Source organism: Rhea pennata, chromosome 22, assembly GCF_028389875.1.
Source record: "Rhea pennata isolate bPtePen1 chromosome 22, bPtePen1.pri, whole genome shotgun sequence".
Taxonomy (NCBI): Eukaryota; Metazoa; Chordata; class Aves; order Rheiformes; family Rheidae; genus Rhea; species Rhea pennata.
Window position 1 is genome coordinate 451,997 of NC_084684.1, and position 16,486 is coordinate 468,482.

Consider the following 16,486-nt stretch of genomic DNA (forward strand, 5'->3'; position numbering starts at 1 on the left):
CCTCCGCACGGTGCGCCTGCGCGCGGCGGGCGCGCTGGTAGGCAGCGGCGGCGCAGGCGCTGGGGGCCGCGCGCATGCGCGGGGCGCGGGCTGGCGGCGGCGGCGGAGGCGAATTAAAATGGAAGATGAGGAGGTCGCTGAGAGCTGGGAGGAGGCGGCCGACAGCGGGGTAAGGGCGGCCGGCAGGCGCTCCAGGGCGGCGGAGGCGGCAGGGCGCCGGTCGGGGAGGGCCCGAGCGGCGGCTGCGACAGGCGGGCGGGCGGCTGCAGCCCCTGAGCGCCTGCTAGGCCTCTTAAAGGGGCCGTGGCCTCCGTCCGCGTGGGGCTGTTCCTCCCACGCGTGTTTTTCTCCCGGCCCCCCGCTATCCCCTGCGCTGCTAGGCGGCCCCTCGGCTGTGTGTGTGTATGGGGGGGCCGCCCACCCCGGCTTGGGCTGGCAGCCGAGGGTCTGGGGCCGAGCCGCAGGCACGCTGCCGGCCCCACGCGGGGCAGGCGCCGGGCTCCCCCTCCCTCGTCCCCCAACGCGCCTGCCCCCCCCCCCTCCGCGGAGGGTGCGTGGGCTGCGCTTCGAGACCTGCAGCTGGGGCTCTGCTCAACCGTGCCTCTGCAGCGAGGGGGAAGCCCTCTCTCTGTGTCGCTGTACCTGGCTGGGCTCTTTCCTTAACCTCTTTTTAAGACAAATGAGGGTAACTTTTGCATTTGCAAAGTTTCTTGAATTTTTGAAAGCTTTCAGTTTCCCAGCTTCACTTTCTTTTAATAGCTCGCTCTGTAGCTGAAGTTTTCTGCCTGTCTGTCACAATAAAGGCTCTGAAGCAGTCGTGCGTGTTTCACTGGCGGAATAAAATTCTTATTTTGGCAGTAGCGTAGGTGGATGAGCGGTGGGGAATTCGCAACTGCACGAGGAGAGGGGGGAAACCGGGCCAGACTGGCCACTGTTTTAATAACCTCAGGGGGGTCTTGAACAAGCGAGGGGCAGACAGGCTTTATAACAGCGCGGAGACTGAATATGACTCCGGACAGTGCTGTGCTGAAGGCGATTGAGTTACAGCTTGTGGGAAAGACGTTAGCAAAATAGAGGTTGTAATTCAATGCCCTCCCTCAGCTGCGTGTGAGATGCCGGTCAAAGGCTGGCAGGGTAAGGAAAGCCCTCGCTGCCAATGCTGTGATACTGCAAAAATGGGAAGTCTCGCACTGGGCGCTGGAGTTAATTCCAGCACTCGTTAAAGCCTCCCATGAAGGGGCATAACTTCTCTCTTGAGAGCTGATGATAGTTGTGGCCTTGAGTAATGGCTTAAAATTGTAGAGCTGTTCAAATCTGAGCCATCAGTTGTCTTTTCCCATTTGTCCTTTCAGCTCACGCCTTTTGCTGGTCTTTTAAAACACTTATGGGGAAATCTCTTGGTTACCTATCCTTTATAAAGCCTTTTCCCAGCACGTCCAAACTGCCAGGCCTTTGTGTTCATAAATTCAGCAGCGCTTGCGCTGCTTAGCGGAGAGCAGAGAGATGTCTTGATGAGCCAACACTGTGCTCGCAGCTGCTTTTACAGTTGTCCAGGCTTTGCGTATCTGTAAAAGCAGTTGGAACAAAACCAGACCTGCCTGTCTGCGGTGAGCGTTACTGCTGTGAAAGAGGAGAAATGGAAGCTGCTTTCAGGTTAGATCTGGCAACCATCACCAGGAGACTTCAGGAAGGTCATTCTCAAACTGTGACTTGCAGGAAAGAGACCCTCTGCTGCTGCTTGTGGCCACAGGAAGTTAAAAGCTAACTGGGATGTAGAAGAGAGGAGAATCTGATCTTGTCTGGAGTTTTTGTTGAACCAAATTGATGCTAGTACACGTGGGGTCTCTGAGCTACTACAGGAATCAAAGCTACCAGGTTAGACAGATTCAGAAAAGAGAAACAGGAACAAAGTACAGGAAGAGGCTCAGATGCAGAACAGGCAGTGTGACTGCCTTGCTTGCTTGCCAGTTGAAAGATTGTTTCAGGCACACTTGCTTTTCCTTGCGGAAAAAACCTACTGTAGAGGCAGGGAAGCTTGAGAAGTGCCTGAATGAGACTGCTCTGTTGGAAGTGTGAGAGGGAAAATTGTGTACAGAAAAAGCTTACGAAGCTGGCCTGGTCCTGTGATCCCAATAGATCTTTGTCTTAAGGAGTCTCCTTTATTTTCTTCCATCTGTGCCTTACTAGGTGTGGGATATGAATTGCCCTCTGCGGTGGCACAGGACAGATCCCAAGTTAAAGGCAGGAGATGTGATGACATGGTCAGTATTGAATATTATTGAATTCAATAAAATATTAAACATTACAAACATTAAAGAGCAACTTTAAATGTTTAGTCTTGTTTTAATACTTTACAGAGTCCAGAATGTAGACTGGACTTGTTATTTTATAGAGCCTTCAGCACGTGTATGTAATATTTCCCAGTTTACGTCTTTGCAAGGTATGTGCTATCGATTCTTCAGCTGATATTTGTCAGTTAAGTTAGGTGGAGTTTGGTCCGCAAAAGATTACACCATCAGCCTTTAATCACTGAGGAAATAGTAGAAATGTAATGAAACAGGTTTGTAGAGGGCTTCTGAACAGTGGGTTTCTGAGATACGTTGTCTGCTTCTTGGCATGTAATTTTTTTATATATCACCCAGAGGGTGTTCCTTAGACCAGAAAGGATGCCAAGAATTTGGGTGATGATTCTTCTTTTTTTTTTTTTGTGTGTGTGTGTCTATTTTGCTCTTGGGCTATTAACTTTCCCCCTAGATCTTGGTATTGCACTTTTAGAAGGTAGCCTCAGCTGGAGGCAGTTCTGGGCTGACCAGAGATGCCATGGCCTCCTTGTGCTACTATCACTTCATTTAGCTGTTGCAGAACTGCCTCTTTTGATGCAGGCAGTGCTAATCTTAGCAGATAGAGAGAAAGCAGGTGAGCTTTGAAAGGGGAAAGCCCAGACAAAACTGATGCAAATCTTCTACTTTGGACTTGATCAGTGAAGTAGTTGTAATACAGCTACTTTTTTTTTTTTTTTCTTTAATGCGTCTTCTCTTTGTCTTTTAGTTTTCATCAGAGTTACTGTTTGTTTGCTGGAAAAAGGAGCCTCTCCTTTGGTACGTGCCACCACCCTAAGCGACCATATGCTGAGCAGATGCCCTCTGCTTTAGTAGCTTCGTCTCCTCTGAGAATTTTGCAGGCACAACAGCATTAGTGAAGAGGTGTGAATTTTTCATACTGAGCTGATGCAGCAGAACTGTGATGCCTGTAAATCTGGCTGGTAGTATTTGTTACAAAGGCCCTACATTATCTAGGCCTGGCAGTCTTAGGTGCATAGATACTTGTGTGTGTTTTTTTTTTTTTTGAAATGGGGAGGTCTTACTTGTCCCCTAGTTGTAGGTGATGGATTGATGTGTGAAGAATGAGCGAGTTGTCTGAGGCTGTGCAAGAGACTCGTGGCAGAATAAGAAATGGAGTGTGAGTCTTCAAAGACCTGGCCTAGGTTAGTAACCACTAATATTACTTAGTGCATAGCTTAAGTTTTCTTTTGTGTGGCCTGCCTGGGTTTAAGCAAGAGGAAAATCACAAATGAGGGGTGTATTTGTTCCACGTAAGATGATTTACCTGGTTAAAATAATAATTATACTTCAGGTTGGGAGCTTTGCTCCAAGACTGAAATGGAAGCCAGGGATCGCAGAGAACAGGTAATATGCAAGCCTGAATTGGCACTCTTCAGCTGAATTTATGACTTATTCCTGTAAATAAAACATGGCTGTTCAGAATTGGAGTTTATTGCTGTGTTACTGATTAGTAACTTATTTCAAGTCAGGAATATGTTTGTGCAGATAAAATGTTAGCTGGCAGCTCACAATAGTTTATAAAAAAAATCCTCCTTGTTTTTATTTTCTTCAGTTTGCTGGTAGATGGTTTACAGGGCAAAACTGCCACCCCCGATCTTGTGGTCGGCACTTAAAGCTTAACCTAATGTAGTCCAGAGTCTAGGTCCTTGTCATTTGGTTACCGTACGCCTTGCTTCACAGCTTGCCACAAGAAACAGAAACCCCTTTGGATCATCTAATTACCAGCTATTTGGGGAGGATGTGAGCAACTGAAGGCGAGTGACTGAACTTTGTTCCTGGTGTGTGTGTTACAGCAGGGGGGTGGGTACTGGGATTGCCTGTTCGTGTTGCTGCGCTTCGAGTGGACTGTTCACCCGAGATTCCCCAAAAAACTCTTGTTCTTACCATCTCTACATTGGTTGACTTGCAAGTAGCAGTTGGCAACAGACTGGATTACCAGCCTTCGAGTTCATGCTTTAACGAGGGTGGCAAATTCAGCAGTTATAAAGGGCTTAATTTAGGTTTGGGCAGCCTGTTGCTCGAAGTTGCTAAATGTGATCAAAGTACACAGAACTAGAAAGGAAGTATTTAGGAGCATAGTGCTGTGACCTCCAATCTGCATAGTCTGCTAACTGCTTCTGTGATTAGAGGACAAATTGGTTGGGGTCTGGGCATGCATTCCTTCAGGACTGTAAAGCGAAGAAAACCCAAGAAGGCAACTGATGATTTTTGATGTTAGGCAGAAGTGCCATGAGGACAGGTTTTGATTTCATGGACTAAAATTATTTTTTTTGTAAAACATTTACTAAGTATTTGCTTTAGGTACTTCTAATTGGCCAAAATGTTGAAACGGGGAAATTAAAGTTTCCATTCCTGCTGTTCAGTGTTGCCTAGACAGAGGCAGTTCCTTTGATAAACGATGTCCTTAGGCTAGGAATGAGCATCTTAATACTACAAACTGGATATCAGTTCTAGGATATTGCTGCAAGTCCAGTCTGGTCCTGGCTGAATCACTTGGGAGCAGTCTCTGTTTATTTTATTTATTTGTTTATTTATTTATAAGCAGTTTCACCTTCTTGAGCATCTGGATGTATTGATTGACCACAGTAATGTGGGTGAGAAAGGCAGGAATGGTCTCCTGCTAATCGGGAAATGTACTGATGCCTTTGCACAATATGATGAAACTGCGTAGAAACGTTGTCACTCGAGTCCAAGGCAGAAAAACGCTAGTTAGGGCATTTGCAGAGAAAGGCTTGCAAGGTGGATGGGAAACGGAAAACTGGTTTCTTGGGAGGACCGTAGAAGGCTTTTGCGAGGGTTTAACCTCTGTTTTTCTAGACTGAGAGGTGTAGTGTAAATATATTCCAGATCTGGACTTGGGAGAGGGTCTGCGGAGCATTCGTGTGACCCAGAGCAGCAGGAGGTACGGAAGCAGGAGCTGCAGCCCCCTTAAGAGCCCTCCTCCCTCCCCCTGCCCTGGTAATACATATCCATGCTGGGAATACCATGTGGTGCCTGTAAGAACAAGCCTCTTGCCAGGTTTATTCCTAAGAATAGTCTCATGTCTTGTTTTGCAGGCACTTATAATCATAGTTGCTGAGACGCATTATCTGCCTCTGAAAGATTGAAACACCAGCACAGCTGAAAGGAGCTGTGACTTTCTTGGCATCATGTTGGCTACAGTCCACTGCCAGTATCTAATGTAAGCAGAGCAACTTAGTGAAGTAATTAATGGAGCAGTCTGATTCCCAATAGCCTCGGGAATTGGAATGCTCCAGTAATTAATAGCATATTAGTTTATCTTCAAACGAAAGAAATAGGTGGCTAATGAGGAGTCAATGTGGAGATATCTTAGCGTTATCTCTCTCTGCTCCTACCTGATGATGTTTTCAATGTACCTTAGGAAGCAGTGAGTCAGAAGCTCGCAGCTGTGAATTGTTAGGTACCTATTAACAGCTTTTGTAACCTGTGATGCTAAAACCTCTGTTCTCTAAAGAAAAGAACATTAACCAGGCCTTGAAGATTATCTCCTGTCCTTTATACAATGCCAGAGTATCTAATGATGTTTTTAATAAGTAGTCAAAACTTGATTTAGTGTTGGCGTGGGAGGGTACGACTCTGGACCAAACTTGCTCTTCCTGGGTTTGATCCTACAGATTCAGTTATTTGAGTGAGCAAGGGTAGAAGGTTGTATTTGAAAGTAATCCCCAGTAAATACATCAAAGAGTGTGGTTAATATTTCTTTAAAGCTGGATATTTGAAATGTTACCATATTTCTAGGAAAGCTCAACTTTTTCAGTGCCTGTTCCATGCTCCAGCAGGAAGGATGGTAGGCATTTCCTCTTGCTTTCTGCAAAGTACACGAATTCAGAGGTAGAGGGTGGGGGGAAAAATGTCCCCTTACTATAAGGGATGTGGAGACTGCTTGAGTTTTGCCCTCCCTTAAATGTTCAGCGGCAGTTTTACAGGCAACTTGAAAACAAAGAAAACTGACAGCAGTTATCTTGTTATTCCTTTCTCGTATCAGCAGAGCTTGGAGTTGCTGTTACTTGGTCTGTTTGGAAAGCCTTTGCTGGCAGCCCTCCGGAGGATAATTCTCTTTGCGTATCTGATGTAACTACAGTTATTCCAGCAAAGTTTCTTAGATGACAACTAGGGCTAACTTGGCCCTTTCTCCGCTATTGCTTTGCGATAAGCCCAACAACCAAGTTTGCTTGGCACGGTGCCTAGACCTATGTGAAACTGTGATCCATGTGAGCCGACCTCCGGGCATCCCTTCTGGGAGGGCAGGCTTCTGATACGTTGGGGGGGAGCATCTATCTCTAAATTGCTGTCTGTGGGGCAACATAGCAGGTATATTGATGGAGGTATTTAGGCTGAGAGACTGTAGCAGTGCATAAAACCTATGCTTTATTACCATAAAGCAGTAGGTTTGTGCCTTACTGGCTGTGTTTGATTACATTTAAGGAGTATTTTATTGATGTTTTTCTTATTACTGTTTTTCTCTGGGGTGGATGGAGCTGGATTTGAGCTTCCATTACGTCGTCCTCCACAAATGTGGCTTAAATGTCAAAGAACAGTGTCGTCTTCGCGCTGTTTATTGGGTCTTTTTTAGTGTCTGGACATAATGGCTCTAAAAATAGTTTGTTGAGATTCTTTCCTAATCTTTGAGGAGGGGCTTTTTTTCGGGAGAACAGGAATGTAAGCCGCACTTAGGCTTTGGTGACGTAAACGTACGGATTTGGGAAGTCGAAGCCAGGAGAGCCTACCTGGTAGATTCAGACTATCAGAAGATTAATAACTAGTCTTTGGACAGGGTGACCTGCCCAATTTATGGGTACGTGCAGAGTGATGTTCTCCAGCGCCAAGTCTAATTGCCTCCCTGTGAGCCTCGTGCCTTTGGGTTGTTGTAGTGTTTCTGGCACTTATGCTGCAAGTCAGGTCCTAATTTTATCTTGTTATCCATGCAGCTCAGTGACAGCGTGAGAGCGCAGTGGAAAGGGAACAACATCAGCGGACAAACAGATCTGTGAGGAGCAGTGGCTGTGACTTTTTTTTTTTTTTTTTTTATCTTTTTAAGGATAAGCTGGGTGAAGGTGTTGCCGCACATGTTTAGGAGCTCTAGAAGCAACAAAATGCCTGGGCTGACCTCACGAACTGCTGCATGCATCAGGAGAGATGCCTAAAGTTCTAATTTATTTTTGTTGGATTTTTAAGGGCTGCTCATTTGAATTGTCGTTGCACTCTAGATTTGAGCTCCTTCATCCCTATCATGCAAAACATGGAAGTAGCTGACTTAAACATGAATAGGGATCAAGAGTTTACAGTGACTTTTGCTGAGAAAGTACAGGGTTAATCTCGGCACTGAAAAACTTCATGAACATTTCTTGAGGTGTTAGAAGTGGGCAGCTTTTTTTTTTTTTTTTTTTTTTTTTAATGCTAGACATTGGTTTTGAACAGAATGGAAAACTTTCTGCCCAATTGTTTAGTGGATTTTTGGTGAAAGCTAGAATTCCCTCACCAGCGACAAGGGTTATTTGGATCACAGATCTAGAAAGACTCTTACTTGGATAGAGTGAGAGAGGTATGTGTGTGTTTGGTGGGGCTGATCACTCTAGGTTGTTACACCATGATTTTTAAGCGTAAAGGAAGCATCCGATTTTGGGGAAAAATGTAGCGGCTTTATCAGTTGTAGATGTTATAACTGTGAGAGTGTTTGTGCTTCTGTGCTCCCCAAATGCAGGGCAACTGTCGAGTCTGCTGGGGGTGTTTTCTAAACCGTGGTTATGCATGTTTGCTTAGAGACTACTGGAAATCACAGTGGGATGAGAGGCAGAAACATGAGGTACTTTGCCAACGTCTGCACGGTAGTAGGAGAGTAAAATTAGACTGTGCAGGGCTCGCTTTGGCAGGGGTTAACTGCTATGATGGCAGGTTTTGAAGGATTCCTCTGAAACAAGCTTGCATGTGTTGATCAAATTAGGAGAAATGTTTTTCTTTTCTGGGAAGGGAAGTTGTGGGTGCTCACCTCCGAGGATGCGTTTAGAGGCCTGTCCTGTGTTCAAGGCCTGGATGCCTAAAGCATATGAAGAGCTGTCCAGCAGCGCTTGGAGTCGGTGTGACAGTTGCATTAATCACCGTGTTTTCCAGATGATGAGGTTGACGTGACTTTTTTGCAATGTAAAGAATACAACTGCAGCCCCAGGTTTGACCTGTAAAGCCTACAGGAATGTAGAAATATGGCTTGTCTACAAGCCGTCTCTCGACTGCCAGGAAGGAGAGGGGAGGGGAAGAGCAACACAGAAGCAACTGGGTAAGTGTCTTTGCCAGGCTGAAGCCCTTGAACACTTGTGTTTTATCTGACACGGTGCCAAGAGCCTAAAGCTCTTGCATGCTCTGGTGCTAGAGCACGGAGGAGGTAACCCCACTGGTAAAGCTGAATTTAAGTAGCAAAAGAGGGACCTCACTGAGGAGCAGTTATAAACCTAGTGCAGGCGTGACGTGGTGTAGCTGAGGCAGTAACTTTTTGAGGAGATGGGGATTCATTTCGTCGAATGAAATAACCGATGAAGCTATTGGCTGCTCGGTAAAGGCTGCTACATCAGGTAGTTTCACAAAGTGAACTGTGAAAGAAGAGAAACAGACTGGGGTGTTTCCCTAAAATACAAGAGAGCTAGAAGTGATAATCGCTTCCGAGAGGATCAGCCAGGTAATACTGTTGCCAGGCAAGAACCTGAATCGTTTTGTTGCTCAGATTACTCCAGAGTTTCATGTACTGGTAAAAACAAGCTCTATCCATCGGCTCTGCCTCCACTTTGCTTTCCACATGGCTTTTTTCTGGAGTTTGTCATGTTCTCGTGCTCAGCGGTGATGGACTGTCGAGTGTAAGGAGGAGCCCGTCTGCCCTGGCATGACTTTTATATGTTGAGGCCGAGGACTGGTGATGTCGGACCTGTAGTTGGCTCCACAGTCGCTGTGCAGCATTGAAAAATATTTGTTATGAAATGAGTGGAGATGCACTTGAATGTGCTTCCTCCACTGTGCAATGAAGTATTAAATAAGGAATATTTGAGGAAGCTTCCTTCCAGTCACCCGCTTCCACGAGGCCCTGGGGAAGCGCAGTTAACCCTTTGGGTTTGAAAAAGTGTTTTAAAGACTTTTCTAGCAGGATATGACCTCTTCTGGCCTCGTACAGGCAGATGAGCTAACTACGTTGCCTTAATTTAACTTTCATTGTTTGCTGCCAGCTGGTCCAACACGCTTCCATCCTTGGCCAGGATATCCTCAGTTTCTCTCCTTCCTGTTCCCAGCCGGCTGCTCCTCAGCTTTTGCAGGCAGGAGCATAGGCTCTCCATCTCCCCAGCAGCATTTGGAGAGGGTCTTTTTGTTGCTCACAAGAGGACTTGGAGAGGAAGGAACCTGCAGGTGCGTTTGCCCTTGACAGGGGGATTTAGCTATAATTGGGCATTCACTTCAATGACATGTTAAGCCCCTGGCAGGTTTTCTTCTTATGAAACAACAACAACTGTGTGTGATTTCTGGTTCTTCTTTAAATCAACCTCCTACCCAGTGATACCTTTCCAAAATTGCTTGTAACAGTCTCTCTGCAGATACTGTGGGCTGTAAAGCTGCGTGACCAAGCGTAAACGCCGTGGTTTGGCATCTCGTAGTGATTTGCGTTCGTTCTCGGCTTCCTGGTGCATCAGGGTATTACTGTGCAAGCAGACCCCGGGGTGAGGATGTTGGGCAGCATAGTTTCTTACCAGGTTGTGCCTGTCTGCAACATCTGACAGCAGGGCAGGCTCCGATGCCAGCAAGCTTTTATTGTAGTTAAGCAAACTGACCTGAAAAATAGAGCAAGTGCGTTCTGGCAGAAAGCTGGAATTTCCTTGAGTATTGCCAGCTATCAGCTGGTGTAACTAGGACACTCCTGGTTACTTTTTTTTTTCTCTCCTCTCGTTTTCCTCTTGTACTGCTCTTGTAATAGCACGGCAGTCATGGGAATCCAAAGGTATCAGTGAGGTGTGGCTTGTTAGGGAAGGTTAGCAAAAGATAGACTGGAGTGACTGAAAGCTGGCTTTATTTTTCTGTTTAGCAAGGATTTTCTGTGCAATTGTTCGGACTGCAAAAGATAAAAGACCTTTGCTGAGAAAGGTGCAAATCTTAGAAGCTGACATGCTTAAAGCCGTGCTCTGTTGGCACTCAGGAGTAATTCATCTGTTTTTTTGTGTAGCTGCTGCTTTGGCAGCTCTCCTGGGAAGAGAAATACATGGAAAAAAAAAAACTCATCGTTGGATACTAAGGCTCTGCTCAGCAGGTCTTTGGGTGCGACTCCTTTGTAAAGGAGGGTTATTGCAGCAAGCAGCAGGAATGCAGCCCTGCCGGCTAGTCCTCGGCACGGCTGCCGGCTCTGGGGCCGAAGCAAAGTGCACGGTCTGAGGTGGGTCACCCTGGTTGCGCGCCACTTCTTTAGAAGGATTTGGCCACAGAGGTTTGGCGTTGCTTCCTACTCGATCTACGAGTACCTTGTTATACTAACTTGAAATACTGAATATTCCTTTGGCTCTTTTCTTTACCCTGAAACTTTTCTTGCCAGCTGAAGTCCTGAGAATTAAAGCTGCTTTTTAGGAGAGGTGAACTTCTTCAAGCTGCCTTTTCACCATGATGTGCAAAGCCTGCAGCTTAGTATTGCTGCGTGTGTATTAATGGATACAGTAAAATATTTGTGGTAGTTTGTTTTTCTCTGCCTCTTCATTTGCCAGTCGCTCTCAGAGTCAGTCAAGCTCAAACTCTGTTCTCCAAGGTGAGCCTTAACTTCTTTTTTTTCCTCTCTTTCTCTTGTAGGAAATAGATAGACGGTTGGAAAAGAAGCTGAAGATTACACAGAAGGAAAGGTAATGGTGCTGCTCACCTTGTTTTCCTGAAAATAACCTTATTTTCCTGAAGTGCAGTTGGACATCTTGAAGGCCTGGGGAGAGCGGGTACAGTGGGAAATGTTGAACTGAGTAGGTAACATCGGGTTTGAGCTAAGAAATAGGGAATCTCTCTAATCATGCCACTAGGTGGCCCTTTCGATCCGTAGCAGAGTAGCAGAAAGATTCTTGAGAGTGATTTTATTTCAGAGCCGGGTCTTCAAGACTGGATGTAGCTACAGCTATGGGGAAGCCTTTTAAGAAAAAGACACTCAAAGGAAGAAATGGGTGAGTCAGGTAATCCGAACTCATAGCCCTAAATTGGCTTGCTGTGCCTTGCATCAGTAAGACTTCCTTTCCTTCTTACCTTGGGTTGGGGTGTGGGTGTGTGTTATTCTCTTATCCTCTAGCACGGTTATTTTTACCCACTTCTGACAGGCCTTTCCCCCCCCCCCCCACTTGCACCCCCTGATCCCTCTGATTCTTACTAGAGCACTAAAAGATCAGAGTCATGGTAGAAGTCCCAGAGAAATAATACATAGAAAAGGGACTATAAAAATTTGGATTGTGATACTGGGGCCCCGGCTGCCTCCGAGAAGCGAAATGGCAGGGCTGATGTCAAAGGCCAGGAATTCTGGTGAGAGGAGCTCTGAAAAAGAAAATGCAGGGAGTGGAAGCAAGATGCTTAAACCAGTGTCTTTCAAATATAGGCATTTCAGGTTTTCTTTGAAAGTCTTTGGTGCTTAAGGTACCTTACTAAGCATCTGGTTTCTGCCCCAAAGAAGGCTAAAATACCTATCCAGATACTAAAATCTGAAGTTAATTCTTAAAATGTAGGTACTACAGCAAAACTTCAGATTCTGTCCACCTGTTTAAAAGTGAGCTTTTCTGCTTACTGTTTGCATTCCCTTCCTTCACTCGAGTTTAAAGATATCCAGAGTGGCAGAGGCTGGTTTTCTGTCCCTTATTGAGCTAATTTCTTACAAACCTGCCTGTCACTGTAGTTTAAGGTTACAAATGTAACAAGGTCTTTAATTATTACAGGCTGCCTGTTAGTCATGGGAATGACATCTGACCGGGATGCATTCGCGTGCAGAGCTTAAAAACATGCGTGCAGCGGAGACAAATACTGATCGAATGTTTTTCTTTTAAACAGTAGAAAATCAAAATCTCCTCCTAAAGTGCCGATTGTGATTCAGGACGACAGCCTTCCTTCAGGTCCTCCCCCGCAGATCAGGATCTTAAAGAGGCCTACGACAAACGGCGTGCTTAGTAACCCCAACTCCACTAGCAGGCCAGCGTTCCCTGTGAAATCCTTGGCGCAAAGGGAGGCAGAGTACGCAGAAGCCAGAAAACGAATATTGGGCAGCGCGAGCCCCGAAGAAGAGCAGGAGAAACCAATTCTAGATAGGTGAGAATACCTTGGCTGTGGTGGCAGCACGGTGACGTCGTTGTGCGTAATCCTTGCAAGCATCTTTGTGTCGGAAAGGTTGCGTTCTTTGGAGTGTAAAATGAGGCAGATAGAGGAGAAAGGGCTGCTTTGGTTGCAAACGGAGCATTATAGAGCTCAAACACGTGGCAGTTAAAGGAACTACTTGTGCTTGATAAATAGCCTGCAGTAACCTTCAGCGCCTTATAGCTTAGCTCTGGAAGAGTATGCTGGGGATGCAGTGAGAGGTGCAGGCAACTGAGCTGTTTTGGCAGGATACATCTGTGTCTTTGCAGAGGTTTTAACTTAAGGGAGCTACCGCCTGTGGATGGGACGATTACATGTAAGCACTTTGAAATGAATGCTGGTTGTTGGAAGGCACTGCACTCTCCCTTTTAAATGCAGCGTGGGTCTTGGCTGCTCAAGGATAAGATTTCCAAAACCTTGTGGAGAAATTCAGTGCCGGCTGGCTTTTGATTGCCTTGCCTCCTCGCAAGGAACATGGCAGGACTGTGATAGTCTGTTAGCTGTGGCAGTGGCTTTCCACCAGAGTGGATGCAAGAGTGTTTTAATGTTACACAGACATGTTGCGTCTGTCTCTGATCTTGTTTCTCCTTGCAGGCCAACGAGGATCTCCCAGCCGGAAGATACCAGACAGCCCAATAATGTGATTAGGCAGCCACTGGGTCCCGATGGTTCACAAGGCTTCAAACAACGCAGATAAATGTGGGCAACAGATCATGCTGCGGAAAGCAGGGTCAGCCGCCACGGGTTGCACTGCCGCGGTGGACAAATGGACTTGAGCAAAGGGAACTACCTGGTTTACTTGCACTGTGATCCCCTTTGCTCTGCCCACTGTGACCTTCAAACCCCATGCACTGTGACCTCCCCGCTCCACCCACTGTGATCGGCATACCGACAAGGGCTGTCCCAAGTCACTGTAAAAGGAAAGGGGAGGGAGGGGTATAAAGGACTCGGACGGGTGCAGAGAGTCGTGTGTGCCACTTTGGTTGAAGCTAGCGCCAGCAATAATGTTTGTTTGTACTCATAACCTGGGATTTAAGGAAAAAAAAAAAAAGCGGGAAGCCTCCCCAGATGCGCATGTTGTCTTCATCACTTTAAGAGCAAGTTCTGTTTCAAAGGATCTCTCTTTGTTTTCTGTTTGTATATCAGATCAACTTTCAATGGAGTGCATGGGAAGGGTTTTAACTGTTTAGTTTGTTTTAATTGAGAGAGGTAGTTAAGCGTTCTAAAAAGGAGTTTCAGTGAATTTTCTGCAACATTAATGGCTAGGATTTGGCAAGCTTAGCTTCTTGTTCTGTATTTCTACTGCTGCCAAGCGAATGGAAGTGGACTCCTGGATACCTGGGCTTTCCCATTGCCTTGGCCTTGGAAGCCAGTGGAGTCTGATGACCTAGTTTACATACTGCACCTGTTAAAGCTTGGCTAGTGTGTTCTGCTGGCTTGAGGAATAACTTAAAATACATCTATTTGTATTTGGGGAGAAGGGAACGTGGACAGATCCCATGAAAATGCCTGCTGCCCAGTTACTGTTTGCAGCAGAGAGAGCAGGGCGGTGATGAACTAGGGCTCTGTTGCATCTGGACTTGCAGGCTAGGAAGCGGGTAGGCAGTGCCGCACGGCTCTCTTCTGGTCCGTGAAACGCACGGTAAAGGAGCCCCGCTCTGTAAAGCCTGTGCTCGTCAAGTGACTGACGTAACGGCAGGGGCAGGACGACCGCTGCTCCAAATGTTTGAACCTAAGTGGCTTATGATGAACCGAAGGCTCTGATCTCTCAGTTACGGTACAAGTCTGTGCTGTACCTGATGCATTTACTTCTAGAAATCACAGACGTTGGGAACAAAGTGCGTTCAATAAAGCTTGGAAAACTCCCTGTCTTCATGCATTGTGGGTGGTAACAGCTGGCTTTCTGCTAGGCTGCAGGGAACCGGTTGCTTTTGCTTCTCCAACTCCCCAAAAAAGAGGACAGGGTCTGAGGCAGGGACTCCAGCTTGCAGTCTGAAAACTTTTTCTGGATGATAGGAGCGATACCAGGTACCGCCAAATGTGTTTATTGTAAGACACTGTTGAATATGGATGCTTTGCCTGTGCCCAATGCTGTCTGTCTTATTGCATTGTCTAACTCTCTGTACCCTAGGCAAGAAAGCTGACCTACTCTTAATGTTACTGTCTTGAGAGATTAGATGAACACTAAAATGCTCTTTTTGGAGGGAATGTAAAGAACGCCGCTTGTGTGCGAGCGACTCCAGGCTGAGAAGTGTTTCTGCATGTTGCTAGAATCTCTCACTGTAGACGGACCTGCCTGGCAGAGGAACGGGCTGTACCGTTCATGACCCCGGGCTGCCGACGCAGAAGGCTTTAGACGGTTCCTCTGGCTGAAATGGCCATGGGCTGGCTGATTACTGTGTTCTCAAAAGGTAGAATATCACCTCTGGTTCTTGGAGGATGTATTCTGTACAAGCGCGGTGTTGCCTACCGTGTGTGCTCAGTAGGTTGAGCAGTAAACAACCAAATCTGACTACTTCTGCCTGAAAAGAAGCAAACGTACAGAGCATCTTCCACCCTGCATTGTATGGGAGACTCCCATACGATAAACCAAGACTTGTACGGAAATACAGTTTTTAAAAAAAAATAAAAAAAGAAAGAAATTACTGGTAAAATAAAACTACCTGTGTACAAAGAGATGGAATCTGCTAGAACCTTAATCTGCTAATTGAATCGGTGCCACCTTCCACCGAAAGTCCCCTCTCCCTCCCCCAAATCAGGTGAGCCCTCAACGGTTGGTACAGGATGATGTTCTTTACTCTACTGTAAGGTGGGGAGGATGACCACAGGTGGCAGAAGGCCAGGCGGGCCAGGAGTTTGGCCCAAGTCTTCGTGGTCTTAAGAGGCCATAGTCTTAACGTTTACTGAACTCCCTCTCAGGTAGGGCTCGGGTCGTACTGCCGAGGCGTCTGTGCAAGCACCCGCCAGCTGCTTGGCGGGCCGCGTTCCTCTTGGGGTTTTTTTATTATTTTTTTCTTTGCAGGCTGGCAGTAAAGAAAAATCCCCGGGGAAGAGCAGCTCAGCAAGGGAAGGGTAGGTGGGGTGGGGAGCGAGAAGGGAGAAAGACATTAGCAATAACCGTAGTCACCGCGCCTTTCCTTAACTATTGCTCGAAATAGCTTTTACTTTGGAGGGTCAGCTGCTGGCAAAAAGAAAAAGAAAAAAAACTCCTGACGTAGCTTTGGATACCTTGCTGACATTAGAAGTCTTCTCCTGCCCGGTTATCCCGTAAGTCAGGTGCCTCCGATCCTTGCTAGCTGCACGGCAGACCTCGTCCTCCAGCACCGACCTCGCGTAACTAGTAGCCAACTGGGTAGGGGCCGCCGGGGATTCCCGTCTCCGGCTTCTCTGTCCCTGTAGCGTGCTGAGCCGGGAGGCTTCCGACCCGCGGGCGGGCGGGAAGACGGCGCTCCTGGAAACGCGCGCTCCCCGGCCCCTCTTCCAGGCGGACGATGGGTGCGGGGAGCCCCGCTCCGGGAACTGGGGGTCGGGGAGCAGTCGGCCGCCTTGTTTGCGCGGGGGGGGGGGTGTTCGAGCTCTCGTTCGAATAATACCTGTTTATAGGGGTGTGCGTGGTCCTAGGGGCGCTTCGGGGGCCTCCTGCACGGGCCGAGCTCCCGAAAAGCGCGCAGAATACAGCCAGAGCATCCCGTCTCCCCCATAAAAGTGCGCCTAAGTATGCAGATAAACATTTTATAAATTGTATTTTAAATAAACGTGTTTAAACTTTTAACGTAGTTTTATTTTTGCTTTCTTTT

At 46.9% G+C, this 16,486-nt stretch overlaps 1 protein-coding gene across 4 annotated transcripts; it reads left to right on the forward strand.

Annotated features, from left to right (window-relative positions):
* The first annotated feature begins 59 nt into the window (after positions 1–59).
* SZRD1 (SUZ RNA binding domain containing 1) lies at positions 60–16,461 on the forward strand. Of its 4 annotated transcripts, none has more exons than XM_062593502.1 (5): positions 60–169; positions 11,166–11,215; positions 11,444–11,521; positions 12,390–12,644; positions 13,284–16,461. In XM_062593502.1, the coding sequence occupies exons 1-5, from the start codon at positions 119–121 to the stop codon at positions 13,384–13,386; spliced, it is 537 nt and encodes a 178-aa protein (XP_062449486.1). In that variant the 5' UTR covers positions 60–118; the 3' UTR covers positions 13,387–16,461. The 4 variants fall into 4 exon arrangements, with proteins under 4 accessions (XP_062449486.1, XP_062449487.1, XP_062449489.1 ...); XM_062593503.1 differs by having other exon boundaries at positions 12,393–12,644; XM_062593505.1 differs by lacking the exon at positions 11,444–11,521 and having other exon boundaries at positions 12,393–12,644.
* Positions 16,462–16,486: the final 25 nt, after the last annotated feature.

Excerpts from the sequence above, each read along its gene's own strand:
- SZRD1 (XM_062593502.1), top strand. The coding sequence starts at position 119 with ATGGAAGATGAGGAGGTCGCTGAGAGCTGGGAGGAGGCGGCCGACAGC. Across the intron at positions 11,216-11,443 it reads AAGATTACACAGAAGGAAAG|AGCCGGGTCTTCAAGACTGG; the intron begins GTAATGGTGCTG and ends ATTTTATTTCAG. Across the intron at positions 12,645-13,283 it reads GAGAAACCAATTCTAGATAG|GCCAACGAGGATCTCCCAGC; the intron begins GTGAGAATACCT and ends TTCTCCTTGCAG.